The sequence below is a fragment of the Vipera ursinii genome (assembly GCF_947247035.1).
Source record: "Vipera ursinii genome assembly, chromosome: 6".
Classification (NCBI taxonomy): Eukaryota; Metazoa; Chordata; class Lepidosauria; order Squamata; family Viperidae; genus Vipera; species Vipera ursinii.
In genome coordinates, this window is record NC_139515.1 from 22,031,877 (window position 1) to 22,048,137 (window position 16,261).

Sequence of the window (16,261 nt, forward strand, 5' to 3'; positions counted from 1 at the left end):
TAATTGCTGATTTCTTAGAATAATGATTATTTTTAATTAGCTAAAATGAAATGTTAAATATGTAGAAGCAACAACTGAGTCTCCATTAAACTTCTAGCACTGTACTTTATTCATGTACTGCTCCTTGTTCTATAATCATTGGTTCAAATTGTTTCTCAGTGTGCAGAACCAAAAAGATGGAAAGCATTTGATGGCAGAACCACAGAAATGGATACACAATTCACACTGCGGGCCAGGGAATTACTTGGAATCTATCGCAGCATTAGTATGAAAGATCTTCCCCAAGATGAACGGCTGGATGTGTTGTTAACCCTAAAACATACAGTGAAGGTATGTTTCTCCAAGGCTTTAAAAACACACACACACTGATGTCACATATCAACAGTATGTAGTGATTTACATGTCAAACTTAAGACCAGGGAGATTGAGGTTCAACCATCTCATCAGCTTGGAAGCTTGTTTTGTATATCAAGCAAGTCATTTTCCCTTAGTCCAACCTACCACATAGGGCTGTTGTTGTAGAGAAAATTGTGTAATGTTGCCTTGAGCCCTTATAAGTAAATATTTGATGTTCTCCATTTGTATTTATATTTGAGGTCTTTATTCCTTATTGTTGTGGAGGTTACACCTCTACTTTGCTAACTGCCATGGTTCCCAATAAGCTCTCAGATGCAATTCTAGATGTTGGTTACCACCTTCATGGCCCAGGACTTCAATATTTGCAAAGATCATTTATGTCTGCTTGTTTCTGGCCATCCCATACATTACAATAGAGTGGGCCCATTCCTGGCTCCTTCTCTGAAACATGGCATCTGACAGGACGTAGGAAGCATGCCTTTTCAGTTGTGATCCCTGCTCTCTGGAATGTTCTCTCCCCTAAGATTCGCCTGTCTCCAATCTTGTTGGCCTTCAGGAAGGCTTTGAAGACGTGGATGCTTTCTCAGCATTGGAGCCAGAATATTCTCTGGAGGCTGAGTATATTGTGGTTATGCCTCAACTGTGAGATTTTGTTTTCTTTATTGGTGTTTTTGTTATCGACATTGACCTGCTATGATTTGTTTATAGCTGTATGCCAGCAGGAAACACATTATTACAATTTGGATAGCCATATTAATCCTTAAACAAAATAAATATGTGTATGTTTAATTGGTAGCTTCCATTCTACTCTTAGAATGAATGAATGAATGAATGAATGAATGAATGAATCCAGATTAAAAGATAACAAACAACTTACCCACTCTTGAAAAATTGAAAGAACCTGAGGGGATGGATAGGTCCTGTGTAATCAACAGTGTGCACTCTTCACTGGTTCTGAACACTGACGAAAAAGTGAGATATCTGATCCTAAGCACACTGACTTACTATGAAGATATTTAAATATACAGAATATATTAGAACAGCTGGGAAGCAAGTGTTGGATTTCTATCCTAAAGCCAAACTAGAAGACGTGCTTTCTGGGAAAAATTGCTTGGATGAGGCTTTCTGCAGTTAAGCAGTTCTGAAACCCTTGGCGTGTCTCTAATTTGGATTGGGTTCCCTCCATCACTATTTTCACAGAATAAAAAACTCCAAAAATGCTTCATTCATTTCAGGGAAGATGTTTTACATGTAGCTTACTATAAAAGCTATTTTTATGGTTAATTAAGTACTTAAAAATCACAACTAATGGCTGAGGAAAGCACTGTATTCACATTTCTAAAAGCAAAGGGTTTCTGAAATGTTGAGCAGTATCTGACATTTTGACTCTTTGTTGACCCTTTCTCAGAAGATGCTTTCAAAGCCATTCTCTGAATATTTTAGATGCCCTGCCGCCTGTAAACTATTATAATTGGCAACTGATATTAAGAATTACAGTCAGTATAAGGAACTGTATGCCAATGGTTTGCTAAACACTTTGTTTATTTTTTCAGGAACATGAATGTAAACTCACACAAGAAATAGTGGAATTAATTGATAGAGAAGCAGACCTCATGATGAGGGCAGTGAAGGAATGTAATTTACAAGGACTTCGACAAAGAATCTGTACATTATTTCTTCAGTATATTAAAACACCTCTTTTTAATCCAGAGGTTGCACGACTTCTCAAGGTATTTTCCACCTCTGTTACAAATATATGTAATACAATGTGAAGCTAAATGAAATTCCTTTTCTGTTTAAATAGTCCATTGGCTATCCAAATGATGGATAACTCTCACTTATATTCCTTTAATTTGCTCTATGTAGACTATCCTAAAACTTCAGCTGGTCCACAGGATAGTGGCTCAGTTTTTGGCTATTCTTGATACTTCCCAGGTTACAGTTAAATGGTTGTTTCAGGGACTGCATTGGTTACCAGTGTGTGAGTGCAATTCATGATAGGGCCTTGGGGATCTAAGAAATCACCTTTCCCAGAAACACAATGCCCATCTGGTCTGGGTAGCCAGAAAGCAGATATTCATGGTATCTCTCTTACTAGGAGATGCGACAGGAAGGGATCTCAGGATTCTCTGTAGGGGCTCCCCTCTTATGAAGCACCTTACCTTTCCAAGATACGTATAGCCTTGCATTTATGGTCTTCCAAAAAATGGCAAAGACCTAGCATTTCTGAAGCCTTTGGGAAAATATTGTAGACCCAGTGATGCCAGTTGCAATTTAATTGCATTATTATATTGTTATAGATTTTCTAATATATAGTGCAGTATTATTGTATGTTATTATATAGCAATAGCACTTAGAATTATATACCGCTTCATAGTGTTTTACAGCCTTCTCTAAGTAGTTTACAGAGTCAGCATACTGCCTCCAACAATCTGGGTCCTCATTTTAGTAATCTCAGAAGAATGGAAGTCTGAGTCAACCTTGAGCTGGTCAGAATCGAACTCCTGGCAGTCAACAGAGTTATCCTGCAATACTGCATTCTAACCACTGTGTCACCATGCTTATGTTATGTTATGTTATGTTATGTTATGTTATGTTATGTTATGTTATGTTATGTTATGTTATGTTATGTTATGTTATAGCATCATATTATAAATTGCCTAGAATATGATGCTAGTTAAATAAGTATCTCAAATTTTACATTATTATTATTATTATTGTAGAGTACAGTTGATTAATTATGAATACATATACAAAACACAAGAGAATAGATGAGGCTATTCTGTATGAAAAAAATGACATGAAAGCCAGATATCATTTGTGAAAGCCAGGTGGAGTATGCTGTCTGCCACCTAATAGACTGGAAAGAAAAATATTTGAATACAGTAAAATGAACTGCTAATATAACGTGGCATTTGCCTCATATACATGTGACTGAAGAAAATAGACTTGCCAATAGATATGCATACCAAAGTTAAAGAATTAGAATTTTGCTGAACCACCGCAATTTTGCTGAACCACAGCATCCCCCACCTGCACAGACAATAACAAGAGAGCTGTAAATCAGTAACAGCTGCTGGACCACAACTTTCCCATCTCTACTATAAAATTGTGAACAGCAAAATCAAAGTCCAAACACCACCACCACCCCAATTTCTTTAAGTTCTCTCCCTGATGTGATCTTGGGATTATAATATTGCAGTGCCTTGTAAGAAGGCTAATGAGAGTAAAGATTTATCTTAACCCCATCATAGTTATTAAACACGCTTAACAGGTCATTTTACTAAAGAACAATAAATTTAATAAGTAAATAACATACACAAATTTCACAATATAATAATAGCATAAAAAGCAATTATAGATCAACTAATGAAAAGGTAGATTTTTTTAAAAAAATACTTGAGAAAACAGGAAGCTTGAACTTCATAATAGGAGCCCATCTAATTTTTGGACTGAATTTGATCCTGATGATGATTGCCTTTATATAAAATCTCAGTACTTTGAGGTACATCAGATTAGAAAACCAATGCTATGTAGGTCAGTACTACTTTTACAACAACAACAACAATAATAATATTAATAATAATAATGTTGGAAGGGACCATGGAGGTCATCTAGTCCAACCCCCTGCTCAGGCAGGAAACCCTATACCATTTCAGACAAAGGGCTGTCCAATCTCTTCTTAAAAGCTTCCAGTATTGGAGCATTCTCCGCTTCTGGAGGCAGGTTGTTCCACTGGTCAATTGTTCTAATCGTCAGGAAGTTTCTCTTTAGTTCTAGGTTGCTTCTCTCCTTCATTAGTTTCCATCCGTTGCTTCTTGTCCTGATTTCAGGCACTTTGGAGAATAGCTTGACTCCCTCTTCTTTGTGTCAGCCCCTGAGATATTGGAACACTGCTATCATGTCCCCCCACCCCTCGTCTTTCTCTTCATTAAACTAGACATACCCAATTCCAGCAACCGTTCCTTATATGTTTTAGCCTCCAGTCCCCTAATCATCTTTGTTGCTCTTCTCTGTACTCTTTCTAGAGTCTCAAGATCTCTTTTACATTGTGGTGACCAAAACTGGATGAAGTATTCCAAGTGTGGCCTTACCAAGGCATTGTAAAGTGGTATTAATACTTCATGTGATCTTGATTCTATCCATCTGTTAATGCAGCCTAGCACTGTGTTGGCTTTTTTGGCAGCTGCAGCACACTGCTGGCTCATATTTAAGTGATTGTCCACTAGTACTCCAAGATTCCTCTCACAGATACTACTGTTGAGCAAGGTACCCCCTACACTATACCTGTACATTTTGTTTTTCTTGCATAAATGTAGAATTTTACTTTTTTCACTATTGAATTTCATTTTATTAGATAGTGCCCAGTGTTCAAGTCTGTCCAGATCCTCCTGTATCTTAAATCTATCTTCTGGAGTGTTTGCAGATTTGATGAGTTACCCATCTGTCCCCTCATCCAAATCATTGATAAAGATGTTGAAGAGCACTGGGCCCAGAACAGAGCCCTGGGGCACCCCACTACATACTTTCCTCCATGTAGTTGCAGTTCCATTGAGGACCACATGCTGAGTATGGCTAATCAGCCAGCTATGAATCCATCTGGTGGTGATTCTGTCTAACCTACATTTTTCTATCTTATTAAGTAGTAGGTTGTGATCTACTTTATCAAATGCCTTACTGAAGTCCAAGTAAATTATATCTACAGCATTCCTCTGGACCACTAATTTTGTCACTTGGTCAAAGAATGCAATAAGATTTGTCTGGCATGATTTGTTTTTGACAACCCCATGTTGGCTTTTAGTAATGACTTTGTTTGCTTCTAGGTATTCACTGATTCATTGTTTGATTATCTTTTCTAGAATCTTCCCAGGTATTGAGGTTAGGCTGATAGGTCTGTAGTTTTCTGAATCTATTTTTTCCCTTTTTTGAAGATGGAAACTACATCAGCTCTTTTCCTATCCTCTAGGTAGTTCCCCAGTGCTCCAGGATCTTTGAAAAATATAGTTCAGTGGTTCTGAGATCACATCTGTCAGTTTCTTGAGAACCTTCGGGTGTAATCCATCTGGTCCTAGTGATTTGAACTTGTCTAGGCTGGACAGGTGCTCACTTACCATTTTCTTGCCTATCTTAACTTGTGCTTCTAATGTGTTTTTTGTGGTACTGTTTTTGATAGATTGGGCTGTTTTTTTCCCTTTGTGTAAAGACAGATGCAAAAAACGAGTTAAATAATTCTGCTTTCTCCCTGTTGCTTGTCACCACGTTGCCACTTTCCCCCAGAAATGGACCAATCATTTCCTTAACTTTTATCTCGTTTTTACATGTTGAAAGAAGCTTTTTTGTTATTTTTGACTTTGGTCACAAGCCTTAGTTCATTTTGAGTCTTAGCTTTCCTCACTTCATCTTTGCAGGCACGGGCTATTTGCTGATATTCTGACTTAGTTATGTGCCCCTCTTTCCACTTTTTATACTTGTCCGTTTTATCTATCAATTTTTCACAGAGTTCTTTATGCAACCATGCTGGTTTAGTTTGAGAGCTGTTATTTTTTCTTCTTTGTTGGTCTTGTGCTAGACTGGACTTTTATTATCTCACTTTTCAAAATTTCCCAAGCTTCTTGAGTTGTTTTCCCCTTGAGGATTCTCATCCATTGAATCCTTCCCAAGCTCTCTCTGAGTTTATTGAAATTAGCTCTCTTATAGTCTAAGACTCTAGTTTGACTGTGTTCTATTGCTTGTGCTTCCATAATGTTGAATTCCAATATTGCATGATCACTTTCTCCCGGTTCCTGTGGCTTCAACACCTTCTATCATTTCATCTGCTAGTGAGAATTAGATTCAAAATGACTAATCCCCTAGTTCCCTTCTCAATTTTTAGGGAGAGAAAGTTGTCTGCTAGGTTTGTCAGGAATCTATTTGATCTTCCACTTGGTGCAGAGTTTGTCTCCCAGTTGATGTCAGGGTAATTAAAGCCCCCCCCCCCAATTACTATTGTAATGTGCTTCCTACATACCTTGGTTAACTGACTATCAAAAAGTTCATCTATTTCCTCTGTTTGGTTGGGTGGCCTATAGTATATACCTATGGCAATGTCATTTTCCCCCTTTTTATATTGACCCAAATGCATTCAAAACAGTTTGCATCATTGTTGTACTCTATTTCTGTAGAGATGTAGTTATTTCTTATAGAGAGAGCAACTCCACCTCCTCTTTTGTTTGGTCTGTTTATTTTAAATAATTTAAATCCCTCTAGCTGTGTGTTCCATTTGTGGGTTTCATCCCACCATGTTTCCGTAATGGCAACAATATATCTGCCCTCATTTACCTGAATTTCTAGTTCACCCTGTTTACTGTTCATACTCTGTGCATTGGTGTATAGACATTTGAGTTCTTTATGACTGACCCTGTGTTTACTTTCTACATAACCTGTGTGGTGCCTGAGTTCCCCTATTTTCTTACCACCTGTTTGGTTAGTGCACTTTGTGTGACACTAGCTATTAAAAGCTTGATTTTGCTTGACAGCAAGATTGATATTCTTGTCCACACACAAACACATCTATGTTCTGTACCCATTAACTCACTGTCCCCGTTGTTTAGTTTAAATATTCCTCCAGAAAAATATGTGAATTTATTGCTAAGTAACTCAGTCCCTTTCTTGGATAGATGCAAACCATCTCTTTTGTACATTTTTCCTTTGGACCAGCTACAGACATTGTGACTAATATAAGCAAATCCTTCCCCTTTACACTACTCTTTTAGCCACATATTGAATTGTGCTATACACTGGCCTTTTCCATTTTGCTCCTTATACACTGGTAAAACCTCTGAAAAAGTAAGCCTACAGCCTATCCTTCTGAGTTCCTGCCCCAAGCTCTGGAAATCATTCTGCATAGAGAGTACATCTTTTTGGGACAGATCGTTAGTGTCAAGATGTACAATAGCATCCACATCACAGTCCTTCCTGACATTCTTGACTATTTTAAAAATATGCTTCTTATCCCTACTGGCAGTAGCACCTGGAAGACACCTGACCTCTTTTAAAACCTCTGTGTCGTTTCCTAAATTTACATTCCTTATAATTGAATCACCAACCAGAAGGTGGCTTCTCTTTTTGGATGCCTTTCTCTTCTTGCATGACTGATGTGTAACACCTGATTCACGCTTCTCCCTGTCAAAAACAAGTACTTCATCTTGGACCACAATCCTCTGCTTATTTGAATTATCACAACTACCTTGACCTGTGTCTCCTTAATGTCCCTATTAAGGTCAGCAAGGGCACTGTATCTGTTATGCAGGGACACAGTGAAATGCTGTAGTAGCAAATTCTTAGCAAGTCTGAATGTGCTTCCCCCCTCCCTCTCTGTCTCTGTGTAAATTAGGGAGGGGGCTTGTCTAAGAGGGTTACATTACATTCTTGGTTCAGACTTAGGGCTCTTTTACCAGACGTTTGCCTTGGGAATGGCTCTTTCTCCTATCTTTAAGGCCATTCCTTCTGCCTTCTACACAGATCACTCCATCCATCCTGTAACTAAGTGAATTTTAAAATAATGTTACTGAAATAATATGTTCATTTTTATAGTTTTATTTGCAGTATGGCAAACAGGTAGATTCTTCAGGAAACATTGTAAATATGACACACAGAGCCCTTGCACACATGACATTTGTGCTTATCTGGCCTGAATACTATATCATTTTGTTTCCAGAGTGCTGTCCCCAGGTATTGAAGTTTATCTTCTCCTCATTCAGGTGCAGCATAGGGCAAATTGCAAAACTTCCAATCTGAAGTGATCTTGGAAGCAAGCCATTTTCCATTCAGATTCTACACTTGCCTCATCTCCTGCTCTGAGACTTGCTGGTAGATTTACCGCATCTCTGCCCGAACTTGCTAATAGGTTTCAGTGGCAACCTTAATTCTTCAGTCAGTTTCTTCTCAATATCAGAACACTCATAAAAATAAGTGGCCTGATTTTCCCTGCTTATGTAAGCAGCATATGCTGAAATCTTCTCTTATTTTCTCCAGCTTCAAGTAGGACATTACCTTCCACCTTAGCCTCCTAAGAGCTGTACACTGAAACCTGTAAACATGATGAGGAAAACCAGCCTTGAATAGCTATGTTTTCATCCAATCATTTCAGTATTAGTGAAATTTATATACAAGAAGTATATTATACCATAGTCAGCTTTTGTGGAAATAGCCAGTTATGGTTTGTACACACTACAGTACAAAGCATGGGGACAGGGAGGGGGCCAATAATTTATATTTTCTTTTTCTGTGAAAGTGAATAAAATACTCTTTTCTATGAGCATTTCCTTGTGCCCGTACTATGAGAATTTCCTTCATCTGGAAGTAGGGCACAGACTCACTTTGGGAATTTTGCATTTCTCTTGCTGTCTGAAGGGAGTACTGGTCGATTTGAGGCATTCTTGTCCATTCCAAAGTCAACAGCAGTGAAGACCATTGTACTACCATTGTTTGTATCTTCAAAATGCCTTGGAGGACTGGGTAGTGAAAATAGTTGCTGCCACTGGAAAATACAGTAGAGTAAAATTGAATAGGGCATTTTAACTACACAGGTATCTTCCTCCTTCATGGTTTTCAAGATAATTGCTTATTTATTGATTTTTGTCCCCAGTATACTATACAAGCACAGACACATATCTCTAGGCAGTTTTCAAAGAAATTAGAATAGAATAGAATAGAATAGAATAGAATAGAATAGAATAGAATAGAATAGAATAGAATAGAATAGAATAGAATAGAATAGAATAGAATTCTTTTATTGGCCAAGTGTGATTGGACACGCAAGGAATTTTGCTTTGGTGCATAAGCTCTCAGTGTACATACAAACAACAAAGTGATAGGTCATAGATCATAAATCATAGTTACAATCATTAATCATAAGATACAAATAACAAGTGATAAATCATAAGATACCAATAGGTTAAGATAGTAGGAAAGATAAAATGAGGAAGATGAGAAGATGAGAAGGATAATAGCAATACAGCCTATTACATAGTAAATATATTTAGACCTAAGACCGTGCAGTGGGAATTAGGTGTTCAGCAGAGTGTTGGTGCAGAGGGGAAAATGTCACTGTAATTGTAACATTTTGATTTTGTTTATGAATCGCCTATGAATGCTGTCATAGAAGTACAGGTAGTCCTCGACTTATTATCACAATTGGGACCAGAATTTCTGTTACTAAGCAAGGTGGTTGCTAAGTGAGTTTTGCCCAATTTTATGATTTTTTCCATGGTTGTTAAGTGAATCACTCAAGTTGTTAAATGAATTATGTGATTGTTAAGAAAATCCAGCTTCCTCCACTGACTTTGCTTATTGTAGGCTAGCTAGGAAGGTCGCAAATGGCAATCACATGACATCAGATGCTGCAAACATTGTAAATACATGTCAGTGTCCAAGTTTTGATCATGTGACCATCGGAATGCTCTAACAGTTGTAAGTGTGAAGATCAGTTGTAAGCCATTTTTTCAGTGCCATTGTAACTTTGAACAGCTGCTAAATGAATGGTTGTAAGTCTAGGACTATCTGTAAAATCTGAAGTAGCAAGTTGATAGGGAATCAGTATGGCAATTAGACTATTTGATATGCAAAGAGATAGACTATTGAAATACTTTCAGTACCTGTATAACAAAACTATTATGGCTTGTATTGATAATTGCATTCCTCTCAAAATGTTGATATAAAGAACATTTATCTTTTTTAAACTTAGCTACATATACCAAAGTTTAAAAGTGTGTTCTTAATTGCTAGGTTTATTATATTGTGCTACATCACAGTAATTGTTTGAGAGATATGGTACATTTCATAATTTATAATTTACTAAGGGTAAATGAATCCATAGACAGCTAATTTGTAAGGTTGACAGTGAGATAGCAGTTAATGTAGATCATTACAACCTGGTTTGTAAATTACCTATTAATATATATACAATTTATTTTTGTTACTTCTAATTGAAATTACAATTATGGTTAATAGAAGTGAATTTTGAAAATGCAAATTATTACATAATAATTAGCTATCTAACTGATAATATGCTTGTCTCAATCATTTCAATCCAGAAGCCTGGTGTGTGCTCAAATATAAAAGTGTAATTTTTAGAGATTTTATCAGTGCAGTTCAGTGTTAACTTCACAACATTTCACATATGCAGATGAATCCAGATCAGTTTCTCTTCTGAAACCCCTTTAGCTCATCTTCTCTTTTAGTTCAGTTTCATCCATTGAAAGTAATGATGTTAAAAACCTCTGGTCCAGCCTTTGATTCTTTATGGAAAACAACAACAACTTATAATAGCATTCTTGCAGGTACCAGCTGATCCAATGAAGCTTTATCACAACATCTATTTTTGCCTGGGTTGCAAAAAATATCTACCTTCTACTAGTTTTGCCATATCTGTTAGTTCTTGCACCATTGGCCGGTGCCGTGTTTGCTGCAAGCTGGATAATGAGGCTCGTAAGAGGGAAGCCTTTTTGAAGTACAAACGGATGCTCCGAAATCTTAGAGAGTCTGAAATGAAATACAACGATGGTGCTAAGATTGCCTTTATACTTCAGGTACGCAGTATATAGATAATAATACAAAAGAAAAAGATGTAGAAGACATAAAACTGGTAGGATTTTTATTGTGTCAATACAGTACAAAAGAAATAGTTTAAATACAATAATCCAGGTGTTGCTTCTTATAGTTTTACTGGACATAAAGATATTCAAGGCGATGGAGCACTTGTAGTTCAGAATCTCTTGCCCATGGTTTACATCGGAGCTGCTGTCACTACTTTCATCTTAACTTCCTCATAAATGATTTTAAACCTCATGGCAATGCAAACTTTATAGTAGATACATTTGTGAATATTTTGAGCCTCAGTGATTTACAGTAAAGCATGTTTGGTTTTGTTTATTTCTAGGGTAAAAAGTAGATAATATGCTATGTTCACCAAATTTAAATTTGCTTCACAACTTTAATAATTGAAATATATTAAGTACAATTTAATGTCAAATTGGATTAGATGATAACGTTCCAGAATTAAATTGTATTAGTAATACAGCAGTTACACATTTATCCACAGTCATAAACAGAATTTCAAGTTGCTACATTTTAGTTAGTGAAATATATCTTCTGCTGAAAATAATTAAGTAGAATTCAAAAAGAAAATTGTATTATTTGGGAAGCTCATTTTCATAGAAAATATATCTGTATCTGAATGCAAAAAAATAAAATAATTATTAATATTAAGAAATAGCAATATGTTCCATGGTTGCTTATTAATATGTGTATTGTTTTAGAAGGCACTATAATAAATATGAGCCCTATTTATTTCATTTTAAAAACGGAAATGAATTGGTCCCAAGTGAATTTTCCATTTTTCACTCATCTAGCAAAATGCATTGCCTATTTGCATAGTCTTACATTATTCAGTGCCACTGCATCAAAGCATTATGATTGGAGAGTCTTGATATAAATCACATCTTTTTACATCACATCTTTTCTCTCTTTACCTTTTCCTTCATACCTGGGGAAAAAATTGATCTGTTTTTGGTTTGTTTCATTTGAAAACTGAATCACTATGAAAGCTTCAGGAAAATTTAGATTCTGTTTTGCATTGATGAGTCTTGTTTCAATTTATTGAGATGTCTCTAAAATTTGTCTATATAAGATTCAATTCAATATATATCTGAATCTAAAGCATATACTTAATAACAATTTTTTGTATGCATTAATGGAAATCTGCTGGTAATGATACTTGTCTTTAGAAGTACATTGCTGGATTAATGATTTATGCCCCTGGACTGAACCTAAGCAGATCAATTTATTAAGAAACGCTTTTTCTCAAATCATGTGGCTATATCTATTCTCTAGGTACCTCATTGAAACATTCATTAGTGTAATTGGGAGTTCAAGGCAACCTTATGCTATATGTTATGATATTTCACAGTTGCCAAACTATATAATTATGTGATATCATTATCTCATTTGCAATACATTTTCTCATGATGATTAATAAAATCAGTCCTATGATTGAAATATACATCATGAATAATAAATATTAATAATAAACCTTTATTGTCAAAGTACAGCATGTGTACACTGAGATTAGCTGAGCCTAAATATTTATTTATTTACTTATAATTTTAAAGCAAGTGTGACTTGCCATCTATTTATAGATTTATAGCGGAAAATACACTATACTATAATGCCACAGTATGTAAGCCATACTAATGTTGCTTATATGGATTATGTCATTTTAGGTACTGTATAAGATTGCTGAGTTCCAGGTTGGAACTCTTTTTTTTTTGTAAATATACTAAAAGTCTGAATTTCCAGGTTGGAAATTCAGACTTTTAGTATATTTGCAAAAAAGAGAGGAATTCATTGGTAGTGGAATATTACAAACTTCTAATTTAATTAAGTACTATTTCTATTTGTGAATTCTGGATCATTAATTCTTTACTAACAGCATGGATTTGGGAAGTGGCTAGTAGCAAGAAAATGTTCTAACAACAAGTTGATAATCAAGCAAGCTGTCAAGACAGGAAGCAGAAATAGCCATCTGCATAAAAACCTATCAATAAATTTCTAAAAACCTGTATTTGAGGCAATACGTCTTTTGGCATAAATAAGCTGATTGTGTGTTATCACAGCCATTGCAGAAAGAAAGAGAGGGGAGAAATACTTTCCTTGAGAGCATTTCAATCTGTAATTAAAATGTAGTGACTATGTGTGGCATACAATAATAGTCATTCAAAGCAACAACTTTATAAATGTGGTAAGTTTTTAAATTAACTTTTTTTCCCCTCTTGTTTTTATACTGCAGCTGCAAGATTTACACTACATGGTGGAACATTTCTGGGGTGCTCAGTCAGCTCTTAGTGCTTGGGATGATCTGTATGATTTGGTCATGATTAGGTGGAATAAGTGGCAAGAATGGTCTCCCTGGAACACTATTCTCCTCAAAGAGGATGAAGCTGAAGCTCATCTTAAACTAAGTGATCTTGAGACGGTATTAATTTAAATGTGCACACATTAAATATATATTTTAATAAATAAATTCAATCCAGTAAAGGGTGAGAAAATCCCATGAGGTATGGTACTATTGAAATCCTTCAGATTCAATTTTTAAAAAGACACACAGGTACACAGAGGTAGCACAGAATGTGTGGTTTGTTATGCAGATTGTTTGACAGGGATTCCACTTTGGAATGTACACAGGCAGTTCTTGACTTAAGACTACAAATGGGAGCAGAATTACCATTGTTAGGGTGAATCATGCCCCATTTTACGAACTTTTCTGCTATGGTTATTAAGCAAATATTGCAGTGAAGTGAATCATGTAGTCATTAAGCAAATCTGGCTTCCCCAATTGACTTTGCTTGTGAAAAATTTGCTGAAAAGGTTGCCGATGGAAATTGCATGACCCCAGGGTGCTATAACCAAAGGGTGTCAAACTCACCACGTCACGTGATGTGTTGTGATGTATCGCAACTTTTTTCACATTGCCAGAGCTAGGGTGGGCACGGCCTCTGCATGATGCAACCGGCCTGTGGGCTGGCAGTTTGACATTTATTTTCCATTGTAAATAAATGCTGATTGCCAAGGGCCGGAATTTTGATCACATGACTGTGGGTATGTTGCAATGATCCTCAGTGTGAGGACTGGTTGTAAGTCACTTTTTTCAGTGCCATGCTAACTTTGAATAGTCAGTAAACAAATGATTGTAAATCAAGGTCTACCTGTATAAATCTCTGTATGTATATACATTTATATCATATTGTTTATGAGTGCTTTTGAGTGTTTTGCATGCTTATTGCTTTGCATTAAGGAGCAAAAATGGGAAAATAAATAAATTGGTTGGTTTATTTATTAATACAATTTAATAGCTGCCAAACTAGCAACAACTTTGGCTGGTTTACAATTAAAAAATGAGAACAATTCAAAAAGGATTGCAGAAGAAACTATGACTAGTCTGAAGACAGACTTATAAGCAAAGGAAAAACAACCTATCTAACAGGGACTAAACTATCACCCCACCTTAAGTCCTGGCTAGGTCTTTAATAGCTTCCTAAACATCATCCACCATCTGAATTTCTGGGAATATTATTTCAGAGCGTAGACTCCGTGATAGACAAGGCATACCTCCAGAGTCTTGTTAGATGACATGCTTTATTGACGGGATCTAAAGGGTAGCTACTCTACCTGGTCTCACTGGACAGAAAAAACCAAAGGCAAGTAGACCCGACAAATAACAAGACACTATATTATGAAGAGCATTTTGAATCATACCCTAAAGCCAACTAGTAACCAGAACAGTTCCCAAAACTGTGGAGTCATATGGGCATAAAAAACATGACCAATTGCCTTACCTTCCATCTGCTCCCTCGTGTCATATTGACTCCTGTGGGAATTAGAGGGTCCTCGGCCTCAGCTGCCTTCCCCATGTTTGCTGCCCAGTGAGTCTTCAGTCCCTGGTACGGAGCATCCTGCAACCGCTCCCTTAGCCTCACTGCTTGCAGCTCTGGCTTTTCAGCCCTCAGTTTGGGATATGTGCCTGCCAGCTGTGCCCCTGCCTCAGTCTGCAGCACCGCTGAGGCTTCTTGAGCCAGGTGCTCCTCTGGCTTCTTCTTCTCTTCTGATTCTTTGCCTGTTGCCAACATTTTGGGTCTCTGGGCTTCTGGTGGGATCCAGGTAGGCACTACTGTGAGAATTGACTTCATGTCAAATGTCCATTTGGCACATTCAACAAAAGAAACTCTCGGCTCTTTTAAATTACCATGAGTGTAGCTTTATCCATCTAGGTGCAGCAGAAGCAAAGTCAGTTCTGGGATTTTCCTGTGAAAACCCACATAGGTAAAACCCCTCCCCCCCCCCGGGCCACCCACAGTTCACAGTTCACCAATTGGGTTCAGTTGTTTTGTTTTGGAAAAAGACTGTCTGCACCGCTCAAACATTTCATAACTTGACCTTGGTGGATAACGTATCCCCCGCAACAGAAGGCTCTCTTACATTCCAGATCTTTCTTGCCCCCTTAGGAATTCTCTCCCCACTCTCCCTTGCTGTTTGGCAAACTAGAAGCAACAGCAAGTGCAACTATGGAGTCGAGTCAGATTTGAGAAGGAGTACGGAACTGAAAAGGTTTGAAAACATTTCGCTTCTCATCCAAGATGCTTCTTCAGTTCTAGAGAACTAAAGAAGCTTCTTGGATGAGAAGTGAAACATTTTCAAGAGAAAAAAAAACCCAAGAAAGTCTAGTTGCCTTTTGAACAGCACCTTTGGGATTGCAAATCAATCATTTTTAAGAACTGAGCAGGAATTAATCACATCCTAATAACTTGTACCTATTTGTTAACATCTACAGTAGTTCACTGTAAATGGCATTGCATCTCTGAGCTAATCAACCTGTGGGTTATCTTTTTAAAAAGACAAAATGATTATTAGGTTTTTTTTATTTAAAAATTAATACCATTCATAGTTTAAGGATCTGCTGTGCCAATATATAGCCAATCAAAACATTTTCTGTTTTTTCTTTCTTTCAGGCTTATGAGAAGGTGTTCATTCACAGAGTAAGGCACAAACAAATGCTTGCAAGGAATTATTTCTCTCAGTTCCCAGAACTGGCAGCTGCTCTTCATAAAAGTGACAAGCAAACTAACACAGAAGATCTTTTAGTAACAAAGTCTGTAACAACTGCTTCATCAAAATAACACTTGTAGAAAAGTTTAGAACAGTTCTCTTAAAAGAAGGGAACAGTGCTTGGAAAGTTGGCCTGATCATGAGCTTAAAGAATGTTTGTTTGCATACCCTAGATTTTTCTTTAAATTGTATTGCCAAAAATTCAACTTAGAACTTCATTTCCAATTCATTAGTGTTACACTGCACTTGCCTCTTTCACATATAC

At 36.7% G+C, this 16,261-nt stretch overlaps 1 protein-coding gene across 1 annotated transcript in view; it reads left to right on the top strand.

Annotated features, from left to right (window-relative positions):
* The window catches only part of IQUB (IQ motif and ubiquitin domain containing), a gene marked incomplete at its 5' end in the record, with an annotated part of 43,095 nt that extends 26,834 nt beyond the window's left edge, over positions 1-16,261 (top strand). The window contains 5 exons of the mRNA XM_083366023.1: positions 160-330; positions 1,911-2,087; positions 10,677-10,925; positions 13,184-13,369; positions 15,900-16,261. Coding sequence (XP_083222149.1) covers positions 160-330; positions 1,911-2,087; positions 10,677-10,925; positions 13,184-13,369; positions 15,900-16,067 — 951 coding nt within the window. The 3' untranslated portion in view covers positions 16,068-16,261. The remainder of the gene's footprint in view (positions 1-159; positions 331-1,910; positions 2,088-10,676; positions 10,926-13,183; positions 13,370-15,899) is intronic.